A 25,599-nucleotide genomic window follows, 5' to 3' on the forward strand; every position below is an offset into this window, starting at 1 on the left:
ATGACCAGCCCTTGCTCTAGATGGCCCAGCCCTTGCTCTAGATGGCCCAGCCCTTGCTCTAAATGGCCCAGCCGTTGCTCTAGATGGCCCAGCCCTTGCTCTAGATGGCCCAGCCCTTGCTCTAGATGGCCCAGCCCTTGCTCTAAATGGCCCAGCCCTTGCTCTAGATGGCCCAGCCCTTGCTCTAGATGGCCCAATGCTTGCTCTAGAAGGACCAGCCCTTGCTCTAGATGGACCAACTCTTGTTCTAGAAGGACCAGCCCTTGCTCTAGATGGACCAGCCCCTGCTCTAGATGGACCAGCCCCTGCTCTAGATGGACCAGCCCTTGCTCTAAATGGCCCAACCCTTGCTCTAGATGGACCAACCCTTGCTCTAGATGGACCTAGATGGCCCAACCCTTGCTCTAGAAGTACCAACCCTTGCTCTAGATGGCCCAGCCCTTGCTCTAGATGGACCAACCCTTGTTCTAGAATGACCAGCCCTTGCTCTAGATGGCCCAGCCCTTGCTCTAGATGGCCCAGCCCTTGCTCTAGATGGCCCAGCCCTTGCTCTAAATGGCCCAGCCCTTGCTCTAGATGGCCCAGCCCTTGCTCTAGATGGCCCAATGCTTGCTCTAGAAGGACCAGCCCTTGCTCTAGATGGACCAACTCTTGTTCTAGAAGGACCAGCCCTTGCTCTAGATGGACCAGCCCCTGCTCTAGATGGACCAGCCCCTGCTCTAGATGGCCCAGCCCTTGCTCTAGATGGCCCAATGCTTGCTCTAGAAGGACCAGCCCTTGCTCTAGATGGCCCAGCCCTTGCTCTAGATGGCCCAGCCCTTGCTCTAGATGGCCCAATGCTTGCTCTAGAAGGACCAGCCCTTGCTCTAGATGGACCAACTCTTGTTCTAGAAGGACCAGCCCTTGCTCTAGATGGACCAGCCCCTGCTCTAGATGGACCAGCCCCTGCTCTAGATGGACCAGCCCTTGCTCTAAATGGCCCAACCCTTGCTCTAGAAGGACCAGCCCTTGCTCTAGATGGACCAACTCTTGCTCTAGAAGGACCAGCCCTTGCTCTAGATGGCCCAGCCCTTGCTCTAGATGGCCCAGCCCTTGCTCTAAATGGCCCAGCCCTTGCTCTAGATGGCCCAGCCCTTGCTCTAGATGGCCCAATGCTTGCTCTAGAAGGACCAGCCCTTGCTCTAGATGGACCAACTCTTGTTCTAGAAGGACCAGCCCTTGCTCTAGATGGACCAGCCCCTGCTCTAGATGGACCAGCCCCTGCTCTAGATAGACCAGCCCTTGCTCTAAATGGCCCAACCCTTGCTCTAGAAGGACCAGCCCTTGCTCTAGATGGACCAACTCTTGCTCTAGAAGGACCAGCCCTTGCTCTAGATTGATCAGCCCTTGCTCTAGATGGCCTAGCAGGGACCTAATCCCTTTTTCATCTCGGACCATGATTTTTTACGTACCCAAGCCAGGAATCTGACTTACTCATTCTCCAGTGTCATCAGCTTGGGGCTGGTCCCCACAGCTAGCAATCTGAGCTGGAGCATTGGGAGAAATGTGGAGCGATGGGAGAAAAACCATGGGGCTTATCACAGGATCACCTGTCCAGCTTAGCTCCCATTCTATAGTGATGGTGTTTTTTTTTTTTTTTCCTGTACATATAATTTTAAGTCACTCTTTTTTCTTTTCTGTATTTAATCCCTCCCCTACCAGACTCTGGGAATGGGCTAAGACTTGGTACATCCACCCAGGGATCATCACTATCACACTCTCTGGATCAGAGGGACCCACAGAAGTGGAGACCAAAGAGCTGCAGATGCCCCAAGTGTCTCCCCAAGGCACAGAAGGAAGACAGCCATGTCCAGGGAGCCCTGTGTACCTTGAGCACAAGAGCAAGGGTTGGTCCATTGCTCCTTCTAGAGCAAAGGCTGGTCCATCTAGAGCAAAGGTTGTTCCTTCTAGAGATATGGCTGGTCCATCGAGAGCAAGGGCTGTTCCATCCAGGTCCATCTAGAGCAAGGGTTGGTCCATCTAGAGCAAGGGTTGGGCCGTCTAGGTCCATCGAGAGCAAGGGTTGGTCCATCTAGAGCAAGGGTTGGGCCGTCTAGGTCCATCGAGAGCAAGGGTTGGTCCATCTGGAGCAAGGGTTGGGCCGTCTAGGTCCATCGAGAGCAAGGGTTGGTCCATCTGGAGCAAGGGTTGGTCCTTCTAGAGCAAGGTTTGGTCCATATAGAGCAAGGGTTCTCAAACTGCAGCCTTGACCCAGTAACACTGGTGTCACTGGCAGTCCATTCAAACTAGTCACCATCAAGGGATTTGTCTATTGATGAGGTCGGAGTCCTGATTCAATTATCTCACCTCTGAACATTGCTTCATGAATGCAGGGTCCCCAGGGAGATGCCCTGCCCCTTCCATCATGGTAGGGGGCACAGGAAGGCAAAATCAAAGAAGGCCCCACGCGGGAGGAAGCGGCCCACATCAGACACCAAGGCCTCCGGTGCCTCCATCTTGGGTTTCCAGCCCCAGAACTGTGAGCCATGCGCTTTTGTTGCTTACAAGTCTCCCGGTTTACAGAACCTTTTTACAGTGGCCCAAATGGCTAAGACTGGGGGAAGAGCTTATGCCATGACGCGATGGCTTTGGGTCACCAAGGCAAGGCTTCCAGGGACAAGCAAACTGTGGATCTTAACAGTAAATTATTCTAATCAGGTCACTTCTTTTTCTTTTCTTTTCTTTCTTTCTTTTTTTTTTTTTTTGTGGTACTGGGGATAGAACCCAGGGGCATTCTACCTCCGAGCTACACCCTCAGCCCAATTTTTATCCATTATTTTGAAACAGGATCTCACTGAATCGCAAAGGGCCTAAGTAGGAGCTGAGGCTGTCTGAGAACTGCAATCCTCCTGTCTCAGCCTCCCAAATACTGGGATTACAAGCGTGTGCCACTGCGCCCAGCTTCAGGTCATTTTTAGAGCCAGTGTTTCCTGGGGTAAGCACTAAGTTATTTTGCCTGATCCTTGTAGTGTATAGTGCAGAGATAAGAACATGTCTTGGTTTCAGTTATCCTAATTGCTTACAGAGGACAATTCAACCATGCTAAGGTCAAAGGGCACCCCTTAAGAAACAGACCATCTTGGTATGGATAAGACAGCTGAGAGTTTGGGGTTACCATATAGCTAATGGAACAAAAAACGGAAACCAAATATTTTGGGAGGGAAAACAAACATTTTCCAGGGAATGAAATCACTCTCCACTACAGGACTCCACTCTGATGAGTTTGAACACTGAATGTCCACCCTGCAGAAGCATTATGTTTGGAATATGGGAATAGGATGGGAGAAAAGCAGGTGAGGAAGAAAGCGAGGGAGGGTGGGAGGAAGGGAGAGAAGGAGAGAGAAAATGAGACTGCACAGTGGGGTCAAGGAATATACTAAAAGAGACACACTTTTAACTTTAATATTGGAGAACAGAAAATCCCATTTTCTGTTTCAGGGTATGGTGGTACACCATAGCAAAACTTGAAAGGCTAAGCAGGAGGATTACAGGTTCAAGGCCAGCCTCAGCAACTTAGCAAGACTCTGATTAAAAAGGGCTGAGGCTGTAGCTGAGAGGTAGAATGCCCCTGCGTTCAATCCACAGCGCCAAATCAACCAGTATCTACATCTCTCTATTTCTCTGTGTATTTATTTATTTCTCTATCATCTACTTATCATGTTAAAGGGTCAGTGTCTGGAGAGGGGAAATAGAGAAGAGGGCAGGTGGTATTGGATGATCGCCACTTTCTTTATTGAAAGTTTCGAGATATGTTTGATTATGCATCAAAACCTTAATAAAAATAAATATTTTTGGAGAAACCTGTAAAACAAGACAATGTCATCTGTGGTTAAGACCAAGAGCCTGGCTTTGTGAGCTAATTATCTTTCATCCACTTTTACCAAGCTTTCTGTTGCAAAGTTTCTTAGATTGATCTGGAGTCAGTGTCAAAGTTTATTAACTTTCCAGCAAAGGACTCTGTAAGGAGTGCAAGAGCGCCAGTGTGAGAGGCACAGGAGCGGTGGGGTTACAGACAGTAGCGCCCCCTTGCCCTTGGGGTACATTCCAAAACCTCCAGCGAGCCGGAAGCTGCGGAGTACTGAGCCCCATGCTTTAATGACTTCCATCTCAACTAAAATCATTACACATGCTGCTTGGAAGTTTTGCAGTCTGAGGTAGAACAACAAAAGCAGTACAAATGTCATTTTCTTTCTTCACAATTATATAGATATAAAATTTGTCTTAGGCTGTGGCATATGCTTTTTTAAAAAAATTAAGTATTTCTATCTTTTCCACTTAAAGGAAGCACCTTACAGCCTCTTTGTCATATCCAGATCGGCAGCACCACTATTACCGTGCTTTGCAGCCATTATTACGTAAAAGTTACCTGAAGCCAGGCGGGGTGGTGCACTTACGTGATCCCAGTACTTGGGAGGCTGAAACAGGAGGATCAGAGGTTCGAGGACGGCCTCAGGAACTTAGTGAAGCCCTCAGTAACTTAGAGAAATTCTGTTTCAAAATTTAAAAAATAAATAAATAAAATAGGGATTGGGATGTAGCTTAGAGGTAAAATGCCACTGGTTCCAATGCCAGGTACAAAAAATGTTTACATAGTTTATAGTTTCCTTTTAAACATGTTCTAAAGTTTTCAGTTGAAGTGAGAGATTGGGTAGTTTAAAATGGACCACCAACAATTCACGTGCACCACGCTCTTGGTAGATGGATACATCAAATTTCATTCGGCCGCATGTCGGTTTGCTATAGCTGCACTTTAGTTTCCCAGTTGAGGCCAGCAGGGGAGGTCCAAGGGCATAAAACTGACCAAACTATGTCAGTGCATGTGCCAACAAATCCCACATTCTCATCACTGTGTATAATGATAATGTACCATCACAAATAGAAAAACTGGAATCAAACCACCCCAAGAGGTCACAGTTTCTGTGGCTTACAAATCTGAATGTGGCCACTAGGTTTATGGTTGAGGTGCCAGCTGGAGCCACAACCTCATCTGGAGGTTTGACTAAGGGAGCTCCCCCTCAGCCTCCTCTTCCTTCTCCTCCTCCCTCTTTCTCTTCTTGATTTTTCTGGTACAGGGGATTGAATCCAGGGGTATTCTACCTCTGAAACAGACACCCAGCCCTTTTTGTTAATTTAAAAAAAAAATTTTAAACTAGCCTTACTAAGTTGCCAAGGCTGGCCTTGAACCTGAAATCCTCCTGTCTCAGCCTCCCAAGTCCTGGGATTCCAGGTGTCCACCACTGTGCTCAGCGGGGAGGTCTGCTTTTCAGTGTGCTCCCAGTGTTGTCAGCAGGATTCAGGTCCTCTCAGGCAAGGATGGGAGGCCTGAGCTCCTGGCTGTGGGGCGGTGGTCCTCGGGCCTTGCCCAGGGACCTCTCCATGCGGCAGTTCACAGCACGGGGGCTGCTAGGGCACGAGAACAGAGTGAGGACCACGAGATGGAAACCGAGCTTACACCCTCACCTCAGAAGTAGCATCTCACTGCCTGCGCCAGAGTCCAGCGAGTCACTGGGTAATCAAAGGAGACTTTGTAGACTTGGCCATCACACCCCGGTACTTGGGAGGCTGAGACAGGAGGACTGCAGGTTTGAGGTCAGCTTCAGCAACTTAGGGAGACCCTCGGCAACTTAGCGAGACCCTCGGCAACTTAGGGAGACCCTGTTTCAAAAAAGGAGGCTAGGAGCATATCTTGGAGGTAGAATGCCCCTGAGTTCAATCCCCAGTAACACACAGGAATGTTTAGCACCAGTCAGGGGACTAGAGACTGTGCCTACAGGAAACTTATCTTCAGGACGAGATGGGATCCGCTACATAGGTGGGGATACAGAGGCTGGAGAGACATCAATAGAAGCTTCCCAAGCTGAATCGACATTTGAAACAGAAGACATGCAAATGGCCAACCGGTATATTAAAAAATGGCCAATTGCTAAGCATAGGGTGAATGGAAATCAAAACCACGGGATATCACCCCCTTGTGCTAAAGTAGCTGTTATCAAGAGGACCAAAGGTCGCTTGGTAAAGATGTGAAGGAAAGGGAATTCTTGTACACTTGTGGTGGGAATGGAAATTAGTACAGCCATGTTGGAAAACAGTATGGAGGTTCCTAAAAAACGAAACAGTGGAACAGCCTCATGGTCTAGCAACACCATCCTGAGCATCTGTTCCAGGAAGTAGTCTCTGTCAAAGAGACGCCTGTACTGCCGTAGTCAATGCCACAGCACTTACGATAGACGCGATCAGGAATCGGGGTTGTGTCCATCCACACGTGAGTGGAAATAAGAAAACGTGCTCCATTTACACAGTAGGTACTATTTGGCTTTTTCAAAGAAGGACGTTCTATCGTTTCTGACAGCATGGATGACCTGCAGAACATTATGTTTGGTAAATTAAAATAAAAGACAGTGCTGGTGATCTGATAGTCACTGGATCTTTTAAGTCTTTAAAATCTCTAAAAGATCATGATCTAAAGGTTAGTGCTGTGGGGTCTAAAAGAGATGAACAAACAGAAGCAAAGAGTAGCAGGAGGCAGCATGGGGAGGGAGCACCTGGAATGCCAGGATTGGGGAGGCTGAGATAGGACCGCAGGTTCCCGGTCTCCCTCAGCAACTTAGTGAGGCCCTGTTTCAAAACCCAATGGTGATGATGATGATGATAAAGTAGGGCTGGGGGGATGGCTCAGAGATAGAATGCTCCTGAGTTCAATCCCCAGGACCACCAAACAAAAGAAAGTGTAGAATGGTCATTACCTGGATCATTTCCATGCGCAACCATGGTGAGGACTCTTGGCTCTAACACCAAAGGCATGATCCAAGACGGGGCAAGCAGAAGGAACGGGTGCTGAGCTGAAGTTTGAGAATGTTAGGACTTCTGCTCTGTGAGAGGAAATGGGAAGATAAGCACAGGCTGAGAGAAACATTTGCAAAGACACAGCTCACGAAAGCCTGTTACTAGAAAGGTACAGAGAACATTTAAACTTCAACAACAAGAAAACAAACAACCTGACTTAAAAGCAGGCAAAGGATCTGAATAGAGAGCTCACCAAGAAAAACCAATGGCGAGGAAGCCTGTAAAAAGCGTGCCACATTGTACGCCATCGCGAAAGGCAAATTCCACAGTGACGTGCCGGCAGATGACCATTAGAAGGGCTGCCACTCCGACAGCGCCAGGCTCTGACGACATCAAGGGCCAGTCAAGGCGTGGAGCCACAGGAACGCACGCCCGCTGCTGGTGGGAAGCAAAATGGTAGAGTCACGCTGGAACGACTTGAAAGTTTCTAAACTGAACATACTCTCGCCATGTGATCCAGCCATCCTGGGTCATCTGTCTTGATACTGACCCAGATGAACTGAAAAAACATATCCATACAAAAAGCTCAGCACTTTGGGGCTGGGGGATTGGCTTAGTGGTAGGGTACTTGCCTATCAGGAAGCCCAGCAAAAAAAAAAAAAAAAAAAAAAAGCTTATTAGCTTTATTCATAATTACCCAAATTTGGGCTCACCACAATGGCCTTCAGTAAGTAAATGGGTAAACTGCAATACATCCAGACAATGGACTATCCAGCCCTAAAAAGAGGTGCGTTATCAAGGCAGGAAAAAATAGACGGAAATCTCTTTTAGCTAAGTGAAAGAAGATAATCGGGAAGGCTACACACTGTACGATCTCAACCTTATGACATTCTGCAAAAGACAAAATTTGGAGAGTACAAAGATCAGCGGTTGGCAGGGTGCAGGGAGAGGTGAGTAGACAGGGCTTAGGGACACTATGGTGTCTTTAGGCAGGCACTATGCAATAAGCCTTTGTTCAAGCCCACAGGATGCGAAGCCTAAGGTGGGCTATGTATCAGGGTGGCTCTCTGCTTGCAGTGAACGTGCCAGGCTTACGTGGGGTGTTACAGTGGGGAAGCTGCGACGCCTCGGTAGGGTGCGAGTGAATGGAAACTGGTTTTGCTCGATTTTACTATAAACCTAAAACTTCTCTAGAAAATAAAGTTCATAAAAAAAGCATATGGTCCACAGAGAAGTCAATTAGCTTTGTCAATGACTTCTAACATATAATTTGTAATTTTGGAGAAAGCTATAAACAATTAAAAAAATATGACCAGACTGAAAAAAATGGAATTTTCAAAAAAATACAATAATGAGGTGTTCCAGATATGGCAAAGGCACTAATTAAAAGTGAAATGTTTTTCTTGTTTTGCTTTTAATGTTTAAGTAATTCAAATCAAGCTTTTAAAAACCATGTAAATGTACCAGTTAATTATTATTTTATTTTTTAGAAATGCTATTAGCAAAACTAGTTTCCTTTCTAATTTGGAAATCCCACAAAACATAAAATCAACTCATTATTCAATAATAAATATATTTTTATGTTACTATCTTTCTTTCTCTCTCCTGCCAACTGTAATCATTATTATCCTAAAAGGTTTTTTTTATGGTTATCAGATGGTTGCTAGTAGCAACCACAAGTTTCCTTGTTCACCTCTGATGGACGACACTTCTCACAGCTCTCACCTAGGAGCAGGAAAGAATACTTCCGGAAGCTTCTGGTAAAGTTTGCTTCGTGTTCTTGGTCCAGGTATGGATTCCATGACCTGAAGGCCGTGTTGGCACAAGTGGCTTTACCCGCATGGCAGGTGATAAGGATGGGTACCTAACAAAGCCACAATTCTACAGGGGATGGGAGGTAGATGACTCGCGGATTCGCGGAGGCTAACACCATCTAATACATATACTATTTTGTATAGATTGCTAACAAACTCCATTCTTTTAGGAGAGCAGAATTTGTCAATATATGAATTAAATTTTAAAGCTGTTAGATTATATAAAATGATTATATTGTACTTCCATCTTTCAATCAGCGCGACACATTTTTTTTTTATTCCGAGACTTCCTCTTTGGTAAATCACAAGTGTTTGGAGATTGCCCTATTATTTGCTGTTGATTTCTACTTTGGTTGAGTTACGATCAGAGAATAAATCCTCTGGCTTCACTTATTTTATATGTGTGCTTTTGACTCTACACATGTTCATTTTGCTAAATGCCCTTTACATGCCCCCAAAGAAAGCCAGGTCTGTATCAGCTGATGGTAGCGTTCAGCTCTTCTTCAGAGACGCTGACTCTGTTTAGTGGTTTTGTCCACCACTAGAGAGGAGTGATGTCACCAACTGTACCCGTGGGTTTGTCTTGCAGTTCTCCATTCTTGTTTCTGTACAGCGGCTGTGTTGTTTGGTACACATAATTCCTGTTGTCTTCTGCTGACTGGATCCTTTTGTCATTATATATATACTGTACATATTTGTCCCAGGAATTTTTCTCTTACTCTGAAATCTACTTAGTCTGATTATAATAGAGCCACTCCAGCTTTCTTTGGATATGTTGGCATGGGATCTATTGTGATTTCCGTTTTACTGATAACCCATTGGCACCATTAAGCAAGTTTCTTGAAGATAGCATTTGATTGGGTCCTAAGTGTATCCATTCTCCCCATCTGTCTTTTGTGCTTAGACCCCTTACTTGAATGTAATAATGACTATTATTATATTTTGGCACTGGGGATTGAACCAAGGGGCATTATGAACTGAGAGGCATTTGGAATCAATGGGTTTTTTTTTTTTTTTTTCCGGTACTGGGGATGGAACCCAGGGGCATTCTACCTCTGGGCTACAGCCTCAGCTCTATTTTTTATTCTTCATTTTGAAACAGGGTCTCACTGAGTTGCAAATTGCCTCACTAAGTAGCTGAGGCTGTCCCTGAGCTGTGATCCTCCTGTCTCAGCCTCTCAAATGCTGGGATTTCAAGCGTGCACCACCATGCCCGGCTCCAAGCGGCATTTGAACTGAGCTATACATCCAGCCCCTAATTTTTTAAATTTTGAAACCGGGTCTTGCTAAGTTGCTGGGGCTAGCCTTAAACCTGTGATCCTCCTATCTCAGCCTCCCAAGAACTGGGAACACAGGCACTGTGATCCCACTACCCAAGGCTTACCTGAATGTAATTATTGATGTGTCCGGATGTAGGTCTGCCATTTTGCTTTTTTTTTTTTTTTCCTGTCTCACTTCCCTGTCTTCAAGCAGGTGAGTTGGACTCTTCAGCATAACATTTAAATTTATCTATGCTCTTGAATGCTCTTTGTACACTTCTTTTCTAGTGGTTATTCTAGGAACTGCAATAGACACAAGACATGTTAAATTTACTAGTATTGACATTTGCCATTGCAAATGGAACGTGGATATTTGACTATCATTTAAGTCCCTTTTAATGTCTCCTCCAGGTTACAGTGGTCTTAAATGTTACCTCTGCATACACTGGACCACATCAGAAAATGCTATAATCTTTGCCTTTAGCTTTTTTCTCCCCCCCCCCTTTGGTAGTACTGGGGATGGAACCCAGGGGCATTCTACCTTTGAGAAACACCTCCAGCCTTATTTATTTATTTATTTATTTATTTATTTATTTATTTATTTACTGTGATACTGGGGATGGAACCCAGGAGCATTTTATCTCCGAGCGACACCTCCAGCCCTACTTTTTATTCTTTATTTTGAAACAGGGTCTCACTGAGTTGCAAAGGGCCTCATTAAGTAGCTGAGGCTGGCTTGGAACCTGAGCAATCCTCCTGTCTCAGCCTCCCAAATGCTGGCATTACAAGCATGCACCACCACGGCCTGCTCAGCCCTATTTTATTTTGAGGCATAGTCTTTCTAGGTTTCTGATGATTCACTAAATTGCTGAGGCTAGCTGCAAAGCTGTGATGCTCCTGTCTCAGCCTCCCAGGTACTGGGATTACAGGTGTGAGCCTCTGTGCCCAGCTCGCTTTTAACTTTTAAAAGACAAGTATTGCTGAATGTTATGTCTCTCTTTCATAACAACAAGCTGGGTGTCTATACACCCACTCGCTTACTTAGTGCACCTGAATTAGCCACTCTCCCGCCCACGATGCTGCCTATGCCTCTACTCAGCACGTTTTTGTCATTCGCCTATTTGTTCCTGTAATATTTGGAGTCTGACCAAAACTCTGATATGCCTGTAAGCTCATTCTCTGTGATGTTTCGTTTCTTTAAAACTCACTCCACAAAGCCAGGCATGATGGTGCACACTTGTAACCCTCGTACCTGGGAGGCTGAGAAAGGAGGAGGATTGCTGCCAGCCTCAGCTACTTAGCGAGGCCCTCCACAACTTAGTGAAACCGTTTCAAAATAAAGACTATAAATAGGGCTGGGGGTGTTAGCTTAGAGGTAGAATGCTCCAGAGTTCAATCCCCAGTGCCCCCCCCCAAAAAAAAGCCACCCAAAACCAAAACCAAAATAAAACTCACAGGTATTTTGGCGGTGAGTTTCTAGTTTCTTTACACATTCCCCAGGGACCTGATGAGGTGTTCTAGCAACTTTACAAGTTACATTTTTTTCTACTTAGGAAAAATCTTTAATGTACAAATAACATATCCAAATAAAGGACTACAGCAATTCAATCACTGACATTTTTCTTACTTCCAAAATAAAGCCTTGACTAAACCGTTCATACCCTCTATTATTCATACGTTTCTTCAGAAGTTGATGAACTATACACAACAAATGAATTTATTTTCACCATAGGGATAACATATTGTACCTCTCTGCCAATGCTACTCGAAAACCTTCCATGTCCAAACAATTTGACAGCAGATGTAGACAATTAAATAAATATGCAATAATATTTCATTATAGTTCTTTAAAGATGCATGCTAATTCATGCTGCTAACTGCAGGATCACAGTGTATAGAACCCAAATATAAACAGTTGAGGTGACTTTCAAATTCACGTTGAACCCCTCACTGTGTTTATAAACCCGTTATAACGGATACGTTCGCCCGAAAGGCCCTATCATGCATTAATCATTGAATGGCAGGAGTTCATAAAAACGTTTCCTGTTACCACATCCATTGCTGGCAACAGATGTCCCCAAACCACCGAGGAAGTCACTGTTACGCACAATACAGGAGGACCTGGAACTCTTCTAAAAGCTTGAAAAAATAAAAAATGAAATTATCTTTGACATTTCCTGACACCTGCATTAATACTGCATGACTAATAAAAGCATGTCAATCGCATGGAATGACACGCGCCCAGCATGCACATGCGTAAGAATGCAGTAAAGGACGTCGTCTTTGTTGCCCATAGGTCACTTCCAGTCAAAGGTGAGGGTTCACAGACAGAACTCTCAAAGTGCTCTTTTCCTTAGGACTATCTTCTGCTAGGAGGAGGATAACAGTGGGTGGCATCAGCAGGTATCATTGTTTGATACCCATTTTGTTTTCTTTGGCTTCTTGTTACATATCTGTGCATAAAAAGAATTATCTGGTGGCCGTCTCTTTTCTCTGCAGCTGGGAAGCATGTTAAGACAAATGGACTGGACTGAAAGCGCTGGGGACCAGTCTTCCGTTAGAACGCATAACAGATATGACCATTGCTATCAACAGGAGGATCAACAGGGCTATTTTCGCCAGTAAACATGACCTGGGGAGAGTCAAAAGGGTATCAACTACTAAACTTAGAAGCTGAAATCTCTCTCCTTCATACAAAGTGCCTGGTGCACCTTCCACGTCTACAGTCCACTGTGCACCTGCATTTTGAGCACACTTCACTTAGAGTCATCCCAGGAGGTGGGGCACTTTGCAAGGCCAACAGCTCTTTCTGGAGTCCTTTCTGCATTGATGCCATGATCTACAAGTTATTTCTGATTTAAAAAAAAAAATCAAACCAGGCATGGTGGCACACACCTATCATCCCAGAGATTGGGAAGCAGAGGAGAGGATTGTGGGTTCGAGTCCAGCATCAACAACTTAGCGAGATTCTGCTTCAAACAAAAAGTAAATGGAAGCCAGGTGTGGAGGCGTACACAGGTAATCCCAGCATTCAGAAGGCGGAGACAGGAGGATTGCGGTTTGCAGACAGCCTCAGCTCCTTAGTGAACTCTCCACAACTCAGTGAGATGCTGTTTCAAAATAAAGAATGAAAAATTGGGCAGGAGGTGTAGTTCGGAGGTCAAATGCCCCTGGATTCTACCCCCAGTACTGCATACTACTACTACTACTAATAATAATAATAATAAAGTAAAAAATAAAAAGTAAATGGGCTGGGGGTATGCCTTAGAGGCAGAATGCCCGTGGGTCCAATCCCCAGTACCAAAACAACAACAAAAAAATCAGCTATTTACACTTTTGAGGATCATGCCCCAACTTTTCCACAAATTTCTTATTTATACATCCAACATTCAAATATCTCCCTTAAGGAACCTCGTTATTCCCAAAGAGCAAATACTTTTAGATCAAACTCCTTAAAGTTTCCTCTAAAAATGAAGCCCTTTCAGGCTGACTCTCCTTACAGCTTCCACACGAGTGACAGCAAGAGAAGTCGTGTCTGGTTATTTCACTAACACAACACCCTCCAGTTCCATTGGCTTTGCTGCACAGGACAGAACTTCGCTCTTCTTTACGGATGGACAACACCCCCTCGTGTGCGAGACGTTTTCTTTCTGCATCCATCCGATGGGCACACAGGCAGGTTCCGTAGCTTGGCGACTATGAGCAGGGAAGCAGTGAGCAGGTGCGCGGGCATCCCGGATACGCTGACGCCATCTCCTTATCACCTCCCCAGAAGAGGACAGCTGTACCGAGCGCTCTCACAATATGGAGGCTGAGAGTCAGCCTGAAAGTAGAGTAGTGATTACTGGGAATGGGGAGGGGCGTGGGCGTGGACAGAGGAGGCGTGGGTGTGTATGGAGACCGCACACCGAATGAATCCCACTAACATGCGCAGTACATACCAGTAAACAGTAAGTCGTGGGCTTTGGGGAAAACAGTTAATGAAAGGCTTCGTTCTAACATCCTTGAGAACAGCTTCGTCCCAAGCACGTGACCATGCAACTGGCAGGAAGGCTTTCCTCACTGAGGAGGACGACACCCCTGACACACTCACACCACACCCTTTTGCACAGCTATCACACTGTAAACAGTGACCGCTTTAGAATAGAAATGCTTTATTTCTAAGAATGTGATTCTAAGATATGTCCTAAGGATTTAGTAATCAAGGTTTTCTCCGAATTCAAATCAACACCTATATATGTGTGTGCATGTCTGAACGGTTCTGTAGCTTAGTTTTCAACTTCGAGCTTTGAAGTGATGGGCACCGTGCCATAATCCATTGACAGTGTGATAAAGCTTCCTCAGGGCCATTAATTTAGTGCCTTGCAGATTTAAATCAAGCTTGCTCCAGTTCTATAAGGACTCCGCCACAGTCTTTAGGGTGGAGAAAAATCACCGGCTTCCCATGAGCTCCGATCTTGGCCTCTTCGCTTAGACTGCGGATCCTCTTTTTTTCCAAATCCACCACAGCTGCATTTATGTTATCCACCTGGAGGAAAGGAAATGGGCAGGAACACATGTGAGCTCACTCAGACAGCAAATGACAGTGCCACCGGGCTCAGAGAGAGCCGAGGACTCATGGAAGAGCGCTCCTCTGCCCTGAGACGGGCCACTCTTAGCACGGGCTGGGATGTGGCGCGGTGCACGTGCTCGCCTGGGCGGCTGTGCAAGTGAAGCTCTCAGGCCAATCCCAGCACGAATATCTTTCATTAATAATCACTGCAAGAGCCGGGCGTGGTGGCGCACACTTGTGCTCCCAGCATTGGGGAGGTGGAGCCTGGAGGATCACGGTTTGCAGACAGCCTCAGCTACTGAGCGAGGCCCTTTGCAACTCACTGAGACCCTATTTCAAAATTAAAGACTAAAAAATAGGGCTGGGGGTGTAGCTCAGAGGTATAATGCCCCTGGGTTCCATCTCTGGTACTTCAAAAAGAATAATAACTACAAAAAGCAAGCCCCACATTTTCAGAGATGTACAACAGTTGTTAAATTTTCTCTGGTGAGCAACTGCAGTGCGAATTAGTAACTGTTTCCACTTCTTACACTTAGGAGTTCTGACAGGGATCTCGGTGATGCGGGGCAAAACTGATTTTCCCTGAGCTTGGGTTCCTCCTCTATTCCAGGGAAAGGACGTTGCTATAGTTTGGACCTTAAGTGTTGCCCAAAGGTTTGCGTAGTTGAGGACGCGGCCCCACCCACTGGATCATTCTAAGGAAAGTTAGGGCTCACTAAAGTCAGCCGCTGTCAGTTTTATTTTAAAACCCCATCGATACTCTTGAGCCTTGCCGGGTGGGGCTGGAGCGCTTTCAGTCTGGTTCAGACTTCCCTCACCACTAAAAGCATTTCGTAAGGCTCCACCTACTGCTCCATGGGTTACAAGGCATTTCCGGGAGGCCTGGCTTGGGCACTCCATCCCTCCTGCGTTCAGTTCCCTCCGACCAGTCAAGGCGTTCTGTTCCCAGGCCCCTAACATGCCCGCCTCGCTGTCCTCAGATGAGGTGGATGGCATGCAGCGCCCGAGTGCCCTCTCCTCCAGCACTGCATGCTGGGAACTCTAGTCACCAAGGCCTCCTCAGACTCCTTGCTCCTCCGTCCACGGGAGCCTGTGAGGGTGAGGCTCCAGGTGCCCGCCCTCTAGCCAGAGGGCACACTATGGCTGGCACACTGTGTGCCTTGGGGGTGGGGCTCCGCCTGCCAGCCCTCCAGCCCTGGGCGGGCACACTGTGGGCTCCTGTCTGCTCCTTCCCCTTAGGGATCCAAGCCCTGTGCTGCCTGATGTCCAAGGACAGAAAACCACCGCTCTGTACATTTGGGGGACAGTGCTTGTTTTGGGCAGGAGGGTAATCTGGTCTGTTAGAGCAAATCAGCTGGAATCAGAATTGCACATTGGAAGGGCATTTTTGTTAGCACTTTAAAAGGTCATTACATGTTATCATGTAAGTTCTATGGTCTATCAGTTTTCACTGATAGCATTTATGATTTACCCTCCCCTTTGGTTTTCAGTTTGACGACTGTGTGAGTGCCTAAGCATAGTTTTATTTATATTTGCCTTACTGGGGGTGATAAGCTTCTTGACTCTAAGGTTGGTAATGTCCTTGTTCACTCGAGTTTAAGTATTGCTCTATTTTCTCTCCTCTCTCTGGGACTTCATACTCAGCTACAACTTCTGACCATTCCCTTCATGTCTTATGCTCTGCTCTGTTTTCTTTCTTTTCTTTCCCTTTGTTTCTTTTTTCTTTCTTTCTTTCCTTCCTTCTTCCTTTCTTTCCTTTTTCTTTTTTTCCCTGCCCCATTTCCTCCATATTTTTTTACCTCTTGATTTTGGGCTTGTAGCCTCCAGAGCTATGAAAGGATAGATGCCTTGTTAAGCCACCATGTTTGTGGTAATTCTTTACAGCAACTGTAGGAAACTCATACTGCTATACACGCACGCTGAGACTGAATGATTAAGCACACTGGATGATTAACCTCCCAAGTACTGAGATTACAGATGTATAGCACTATGCCTAGCCTAGACTAGCATTTATTTCTACCACTAATTTTGATTTTAAAGATCTTGTACTAAACCAGGTGTGGTGACGTGTTGGGAGCCATTAAGGCCTTCCCCTAGATTGGTGTCTCTGACTCAGCTGACTGTCCTTCGCCCAGAGTCAACAAGGTTTGGGGTTATGGAAAGTTCAAAGAGGTCTGAGAGAGGATCAGGTGGTGATGACACGAGGGTACTGATAGGCCTATCTGTAATGTATGTGTTTCGTATTGGTCTTTATTGTATTCTGGTGGTGGTAGCACAAGAATGTTGATTGACCTGTAGCTGTGTATAAATACCTCTGGAAAAACAAGGTCGGCGCAATAAAGATGAGATTGACCCAGAAGTTGCGTTGGCCAGGAGTGTCCGCACAATAGAGAATACTGACCCAGGCATAGTCGTCGACCCGTAGGAAATATTGACCCACGAACAGGGGTCAGCCAGCAGACATAGTAGGCTGGCGGCTCCCCCACGTTAGGGTTAAAAACTCTTCATCCTCACGCCTCACTTCGGAACCCCTACTCTTGCCTGGCTGGTTCCGGCAGTGACGCACACCTGTAATCTTAGTACTTGGGAGGTTGAGACAGGAGGATCACAGGGCAAGGCTGGTCTCACAACTTAGCAAGACCCTGTTTCAAAAGAAAAAAAGGATGAAAGGAAGCGAGGGGGTGGGCAGTGTAGCTTAGGGGTAGAATATCCGAGGTCAACCCTCAGTACCAACCAACCAACCTGTCCCATATTCATTCTTCTACTTCTATTAGTGTTGCTATAAAATTCAGATCTTCATGAGTACTATGGGTGTTTTTTTGCAGTAATAAAAAGAATGAAAGAAAAATGTCTTAATTTCTGAACTGAAAGTATATGCGACAGTTACTACAAATGCAAAGCAATTTGATTTGGGAAATTAAGTCTGTCCCCCTAGGTAATAAAAATAACACGGTCGATAATAACCCATCTTAAGAAATGGGTTTTAGTTTTGTAGAACCAATTTTAGTCTGCACACAATTGCAGATGGGCCTAAGGTAGCTCTGTGCGGCCTTGTGCGTCATTACTGAAAGCTGGGATATTTGATTTTCACTTCAACGTCCTACAGCTGTGTGTGGGCGTTTATATCGATTCTCCCTGTCACGGTAATTTAAGAGTGGCAGGGATCCAGATAACAAATGTTTAGACTGTCCCAATCAGAATTCAGCATCTTCTGGTAAGCCTCATAGCTTCTTTGATGCTCAGCTGCCTATCTGAAAATGGCGATGAGATTTTACTTGTTGGAAGGCACATTGTTGGGTAAATGACTTCTTTTAACCTTAAGGTATGTAGCTCTCAAGTTCTGTAAACAAGAAAGTTTTTATGGATAAGCAATAATGTATCACTTTTAATAGTGTATGGCATTTGAATCGACTTAACACACATAGGCTCTTATTTTACATAAAATTAGAATGTGTTTTGTGAACTCCATCCTTATACTGATTTAAATCTATGAAAGTAAAATGAAATGTCTAGATTAAATGCTTTTGTTCAACCATCTCCTCTACGTCTAAAAGCCAAGCACAACCGCTGTCTCCTCTGGTGCAGCTGGAGGCCCCTGTTCTTGGCGGTTGCTTTGAGGGTGCGTGTCCCCCCACGCCTCCACCTCTGCTGGGTGGTCCGGTGGTGGCCACGCACTGGGTTTCCCCAGCGCTCATCTCCACTGAAGTGTTTACTTGGTGCTATCAACACATTAGAACAAAAAACAAAACAAAACAAACAAGGACAAAAAGGTAAAATCCTAGTTTACTTAGAGCCGGGCATGGTGGCGCACGCTTGTAATCCCCGCACTTGGGAGGCTGAGACAGGAGGATTGTGCAGGTTCGAAACCAGCCTCAGCTACTTAGTGAGGCTCTCAGCAACTTAGTGAGACCCTGTTTCAAAACTAAAATATAAAAAATAGGTCTGGGAGTATAGCCTGGAGGTAGAAGGCCAAGGCCCCTGGGTTCCATCCCCAGAACCACCAAAATAAATAAATAAATAAATAAATAAACAAACAAAATCCTAGCTTACTTGACAGGCACTGTAGCTGGGATCTAGTGTGCTCCAAAGCCCCGTGTCAAAGGCTTGGTCCCCAGCTGGCGGCAGCACTGGGGGGTGGCAGGCTTCATGGGTGGAGGAGAAGGAGAGGTCACTGAGGATGTGCCTGGAAGGGATGTGGAGACCCTGCCCTCTCCTCCTCCTCCCTCTAATAAATAAAATGCGCCCTCTTTTGGAAAATTATATTAGCACTGATTAGTAGCTTTAGTAACACAGAATGTTACAAATCTCCAACAGCCCTTTTTTTGCTTTGTTTTTCTGTACTCTCCAGAAGCATTATCTCTCTGTGAAGTCCCCACATGGAAACGAGTGAGGCAGAGATCAGGGGTAGAGCCGTGCCCAGAGTTTACTAGAAAAGCTAAGGCGAGCCAGGCGTGGAGGCGCACGCTTGTAACCCCAGCACTCAGAAGGTGGGGACTGGAGGCAGCTCGGAGGCACAAGGCCCCTGGGTTCCAACCCCAGGACGCAGAATGAATGAATGAATGAATGAATGGGAGCCAAAGGGAGACTGGTCCCAGGCAGCACTGTTGACCAGCGGGAGGCAAAATTCTAGTTTACTTAATTGACAGGTAATATATATATATATATATATATATATTTTTTTTTTAACAGAACACTAAAAAGTCTAATTCTCCCCTAATGCTAGTATATACAGTCAACAAAACCCTCTAAAATACATTTCAGTTGTTTTAGAAAGATGACATACTTATTATGAAACTTTGGGATAGAACAAAAATGCTCAAATAACTACGTGAGCATTGAGAAAGATGAAGGAGGGGAGCCGGGCACAGTGGAGGATGCTTTTAATTTTAATACTTCAGAGGCTCAGACAGGAGGATCCAGGAAGAGACCAGAGTCAGCAACGTACCCAGACTATGTTTCAAAATAAGAAAGAGAAAAAAGAAAACTAATCAGGAAAGTGGGGATAGGAAATCGTTGTCTTGGCCCGTGACTTCCCAGAAAGCACTGCAAGTGAAGCACTGAGGTCTAGGTCCAGTTCAAGGACCACAGACCCGCGGCTCAGAAGGGAGGCCTGGACCTGCAGCAAACAACACGTGTGTGCAACTGGACACATGCGGTAAGAATCCGTGCAATGAAGTCAGGCCTGGTGGCACATGCCTGTAATTCCAGTACTTGGTAGGCTGAGACAGGAAGACCACAGGACCAAGGAGAGCCTTGGCAGATAATGAGACTCGCATCAACCTCGGGAAATCCTGTTTCAAAAGACACCACGTGCCTAGCCCGGCGCATGAGCCGGTGCACAGGCCTTGACCACAGCAGCAGCTGCCTGCTTTGCTGCCTTTGGCTGTGCTCTGGAGCAGAACCGGAGGGTGCGGCGTGGGGGGAGTGGATTCAAAGGCGACCGCCGTGTCAGCCTGTGGTGCCTACTCGACCCTCAGGTCCAAGGAACTCCTCAGAATGAAATCAAGACTAAAGTTTGGCTCTGTGTACTTCCCTGGTCTACGCCTTATAGCTTCTCCACTTCAAGTTTTAAACTTAGTGAATACAATGGAGGCAACTATCTGCGTGGCTAAGCACGCACGCCCAGGAATCAGAACAAATCTGGGTTCAAACCCCAGCCTGGCCATCTACACCTAATGTGGATGGCATTAACCCAGTCTGTTTCCTGACCTGCCAAAGGGGGCAAGAGCGCCCCCGGGGGCCGCTGTGAGGGTTACGGCCAGCCAGTGTGCTGGGAGCTGGGCACACTGCCAGAGGACTCTGCCAGTGGCTGGAGCCCTGCCGGTCCCGGGCTCTTGCCTCTGCCTGGAATCCCTTTGGTGTCCTCTTCATCTGGGCAATTCATTCAGTCATTATAATTCATGCTCTGTATGAGCTTCTCAGCTCCTCCCCCAGCCAGGACTATGCTCTCACTTGTGCTACTGAGAAGGCATATGCATACACACACACACACACACACACACACACACACACACACACACACACACGTATACATGTATTTTACTATCACAGTGTAGTATACTGACCTGTTAAATAACTGCCCCTCCTCACTGTGGACATGGTCCTCGTATCATTTGGTCCTGAATCCCAAGCACTTAGTAGAGTACATCTTATAGGTTCCATTAGAGGTTTATAATAACAAACGAGGTACTTCCTTGATTTTGGTTTGTGTGTGGTACTAGGGATTGAACCCAAGGGTGTTCTACCTCTGAGCTACACCCCAGCACATTTTGGTTTGAAACAGGGTCTCCTAAGTTGCTGAGGACATGCCCATCTGCTGAGGCTGGCCTTGAACCCGTGATCCTCCCGTCTCAGCCTCCCAAGGACGCGCCACCTCGCCTGGCTTCTTGGATTTCATCTACATCCCTACCTTGCTACGAGTTTAGGAGTGAGGCCTAACTATTAATAATGTCAATACTTCTATCAGAGAATTATCTCGCTAAATTAATTTAAGTTGAAGCCTAATCAGCATCTCTAGCATTCTAAGAGGCAATTATCTGACCATGACCGTCTTCAGATACGTGTTCTCTAACGAGGATGCTCTTGTCTAACATGACTTTGTGTTTTATCAGAACTTGTTAGAAATGCAATTTAGAAGAACTTAAAAATCGCAGCTGATAATTGAAAATGTATTACTTTTGTAGTAAGGAACAAGTCATAGAATTTTAAAGACAGAAAATAATTACAAGCATACTTTGGGCTGGGAATGTAGCTCAGTACTGGAGCACGTGTTCAGCATGCATAAAGCCCTGAGTTCAATCCCCAATGCCCCAAAATAAGCAAATAAAAATGAAAAAAGAAAAACACTTAGTCTGTGTATGGGAATCCTTACTATATAAACTCTTTACGCCCCTAACGGCCTGGAGGAGCGAGAGCGGTTACGTCCTGTTACGTGGGAACAAGACTCTGAACCTGCCACTTGACCTTGGTGGCTTTTTTTTTTTTATGGTACTGGGGTTCCTGGAAACCCTTCTACCTCCGGGCTACACTCCGAGACCTATTTTTATACTTTTTTAAATTTGGAAACAGGGTCTCTTAAGCCAGAGAGGCTGGCTTCGAGCCTGCACCATCCTCCTGTCTCCGCCTCCCAAGCTCAGGGATTACAAGCATGCGCCACCACGCCTGGTGACCTTAGTGGCTTTTTAGTGGCTGTTGAATCCAGACCATATATACATACATATAGGTGAATCATCTGTAAATGGGTTCTGACCTATTTTGATGACAGTGACCATATGTAGCTCTAAAAGCGAAAGGCACTTTTCAAATGAGCGATCTGGGCTGGCGGCCAGTGAAGGGTAAGTACCTCGATGCAGACGTGATGCATCCCGCCGGCCTTGTTCTTCTGCAGGAAGCCTGCAATTGGGCTGTGGCTTCCCAGCGGGTGAAGCAGCTCCATCTTGGTGTTTCCCAGGTCGACAAACACAACAGACACTCCGTGCTCAGGAAGCGGGACTGCCTCGCTCACCCGGGCGCCCAGGACGCCCTTGTAGAACGCCGCGGCCTTCTCCAGGTCGGGCACCGCGATGGCCACGTGGTTGAGCCGACCCAGGCTCCACACGGGCTCTGCCACCTGGTGCAAGGACTGCGGCGCAGGAGGAGCCCTCGCTGCTGACGCGAGAGCAGGGAGTCTGGAAAAAAGCCCTGAAAAATTAAGCAGCCATTGATGTCCCTCTTTTGAGAGTTAAAATGGAACAATTATACATGGAAAAGTCCACTGTTTACGCACCTATTTTTTAATGTTGAAATTAAGCCAGGGGAGATGAATGCATAAACTATGTCAAAACTGGTCTGTTTAGCTGGGCATGGTCGCACACTCCTGTAATCCCAGTACTTGGGAGGCCGAGACAAGAGAATCACAGATTTGTGTCCACCTCTACAACTTACTGAGACTCTAAACGACTTAGACCCTTTTTCAAAATAAAAGATAAAAAGGGCAAGGGGTAGCTGGGCGTGGTGGCGCACGCTTGTAAACCCAGTACTTAGAAGGCGGAGACAGGAGGATTGCAGATTTGAGGCCAGCCTCAATAACTTGTGAGGTCCTCTGCAACTTAGTGAGACTCAGTTTCAAAATAAAGAATAAAAAGTAGGGCTGGGGGTAGAGCTCAGAGGTAGAATGTCCCTGGGTTCCATCTCTAGTAACACACACACACACACACACACACACACCCACACCCCAAAGGGCAAGCAGTGTAGCTTGGAGGTAGAATGTCCCTGGTTCAATTCCCAGTACACCCTCCCAACCCCAAGAAAAAACTGCTCTGGTCTACCCAGAATTAAAAAGCTAATTGTAAGCCAGGCGTTGTGGTGCATGCCTTTAATCCCAGTACTTGGGAAGGCAAGACAGGAAGATTACAGATTTAAAGCCAGTTTCAGCAATTTAGCAAGACCCTGTTTCAACATACAAAACAGGGCCGGGTGTTGTGGTGCATGCTTGTAATCCTAGTACATGAGAGGTGGAGACAGGATCCCGGGTGTTGTGGTGCATGCTTGTAATCCTAGTACATGAGAGGTGGAGACAGGATCCCAGGTGTGAAGCGTGCATGCTTGTAATCCTAGTACATGAGAGGTGGGGACGGGATCCCGGGTGTTGTGGTGCATGCTTGTAATCCTAGTACATGAGAGGTGGGGACGGGATCCCGGGTGTTGTGGTGCATGCTTGTAATCCTAGTACATGAGAGGTGGGGACGGGATCCCGGGTGTTGTGGTGCATGCTTGTAATCCTAGTACATGAGAGGTGGGGACGGGATCCCGGGTGTTGTGGTGCATGCTTGTAATCCTAGTACATGAGAGGTGGAGACAGGATCCCAGGTGTGAAGCGTGCCTCAGCAGCTTCCTGAGGCCCTCGGAAACTTATTGAGACTCTGTTTCCAGATAAAATATAAGTAATATGTTTTGGGGTAGCCTGGGGTAGAAGGCCTCTGGGTTCCACCCCCACTATCACACACATACATAAAAGTCACCAAATAGGGCTGAAAGTATAGCGCAGAGGTAGAATTTTAAAAAGAACTAATTCTGAGTTTCAACTAGGTTCTGAACTAAGAATGACACTTTATACTAACTGGTAACACTCAAAGGATAGATGCATGTTAAGAATTACTTTTTTCTTTTCTTTCAGTACTAGGGATGGAACCCAGGGCCACTCAACCTCTAGATATACCCCCAGACCTATTTATTGATTTGGTTGTTTATTTATTTTTATTTGAAACAGGGTCTCACAAAGTTGTGAAGAGTCTCACTAAGTAGCTGCGGCTGGCTGCGAACCTGTGACCCTCCTGTCCTGGCCTCCCAAGTACTGGGATTACAAGTGTGCACCACCACGCCTGACAAAAATTACTTTCCAATCTCTACATTTTGATAGCAAAACAATATGCAAATTTCTTCCCTATCTATACCCAACTTTTTTTTTGTTTTAAGATCTGCAGTAAGTTCAGGAAGGCATATCTGTACAGTACTTTTTAATGTGTATTCATTTGAAGGATTATCAAGTAAGGAAAGTAATTGATGGGGGGAAAGCATCCGAGGGCAGGGCGGTACGGATGGGGATTTGCACGAGCCAGCATTTTTATTTTCAGTAACAGTGAAGGTGGTGGCAGGCCTGCTCTGAGTGGAAGGCGCTCCCTTTCACTCCTTAACTGAAGACTGCTCGTTTCTCCCTGCTCTGCTCTGCTCCCCATCCCCAGATGGCCTTGCAGAGCCAGCCTGGGAAAAGGGCGCAAGCCCATAATCCCCATTCGGGAGGCTGAAAAGGGGAGGCTGCAGGTTCAAGACCAGCCCCAGCAACTCAGTGAGACTCTGCAACGTCACGAGATTCTGTTTCAAAACGAAAAGATAAGAAGAGATGGGTGTGTAGAGGTAGGATGCTCCTGGGTCCAATCCCCAGGACTTCCCAAAAGAGAGCCAGACTCTCCAGAGTAAAAATCATATACATATATGAAGCCTAAGTATAATCACATAGACTATATCACTTACTAAATTAGTATGAACGACCAAGATGAAAATCATATCTTTTTTTTATTGTTGTTAGTTTTATTTGGTACCAAGAATTGAACCTTGGGACTCAATTTATTTCTGAGTTATAACTCCATCATCTGAGTACTTTTTATTTTTTTATTTTGAAACAGGGTCTCGGGTTGTTGAGGCTGGCCTTAAACTGGTGAACTCTCTGTCTCCTAAGTACTGGGGTTATAGGCATGTGCCACTGTGCCCTATAGTTTTAAATAATAAGTGGCTAATTAGCTCTTAGTGAAAACTACTTTAAAACAATACCTAATATCACACAGCTTTAGCTAACAGCAACAGAAAAAAAATCCTTAATTGAAGTATTAATAACAAAGAAATTAAAGTAACACTTTTATTTAAAACCATAAAACTGACACATATGTAAATCAATAGAAAGCACAATCCAAGCCAGGCGTGGTGGTGCACGTTTGTAATCCTAGCATTTGGGAGGCCAAGACAGGAGAATCATGGTTCGTGGACCGCCTTAACTACTTAGTGAGGCCCTTTGCAACTCAGTGAGACCCTGATAAAAATAAGGAATAAAAAAATAGGGCTGGGGGTCTAGCGTGGAGATAAAATGTCTCTGAGTTCCATCCCCAATACCAAAAAAAAAAAAAAAAGAAAGCAAAATTCAGTCTAAGATGGTCTTTTGTTATGCACTAGTCTATATTACTGATTACTGAAATATCCAAACGTTTTCTTCATCAATATGTTAATACAGTGCAGTTCTATCAAGTCTATTATGAAATCTATGTGTATTTACACATGTGAAACTAAATTACATAAAAAAATACCCAATCCTTACTAGAATTGACTTGATACTTTTATCCTATTCTTTTTTAATATTAGTACCACCCACTAAACATGTAATGTGCTCGTTTGTGGTAAAGATTAGATGTCTGTGCCAAAAACATAACAGAGTGCCAGAGGTGCACGGCAGGTGCTCACGAGTCCACCCACCCGTCCTACTGCGGCGGCGGGCAGCGCTGGTGGCAGGCAGGTTTGGCAGCGCCATGGCCCATCGCAGGAGGACGGCACCCGCTATAGTAGCCACAAAACTGGCCGTGCGGCTCCTCCGCGCTTTATATCTCTGCCATGCGTGCAAATCGCAACA

The 25,599-nt window shown here is 45.9% G+C and overlaps 1 protein-coding gene and 1 pseudogene across 2 annotated transcripts; both read right to left on the reverse strand.

Moving 5' to 3' along the window:
• Positions 1-5,342: 5,342 nt before the first annotated feature.
• LOC308260416 (ubiquitin-conjugating enzyme E2 W-like) lies at positions 5,343-12,731 on the reverse strand (annotated as a pseudogene). Its single transcript has 4 exons — positions 12,316-12,731; positions 8,548-8,686; positions 7,076-7,205; positions 5,343-5,442 (listed from the first exon to the last, which is right to left on the reverse strand). The product of its transcript is annotated as a ubiquitin-conjugating enzyme E2 W-like (transcript).
• Positions 12,732-14,270: 1,539 nt separating this feature from the next.
• Positions 14,271-25,500, reverse strand: MCEE (methylmalonyl-CoA epimerase; the record flags this gene model as incomplete). Its single annotated transcript, XM_080691707.1, has 3 exons — positions 14,271-14,423; positions 21,790-22,091; positions 25,446-25,500. The coding sequence occupies 3 exons, from the start codon at positions 25,498-25,500 to the stop codon at positions 14,271-14,273; spliced, it is 510 nt and encodes a 169-aa protein (XP_080547833.1).
• Between the last annotated feature and the right edge of the window lie 99 nt (positions 25,501-25,599).

This window comes from Muscardinus avellanarius (genome assembly GCF_963383645.1).
Source record: "Muscardinus avellanarius genome assembly, chromosome: 3".
NCBI lineage: Eukaryota > Metazoa > Chordata > Mammalia > Rodentia > Gliridae > Muscardinus > Muscardinus avellanarius.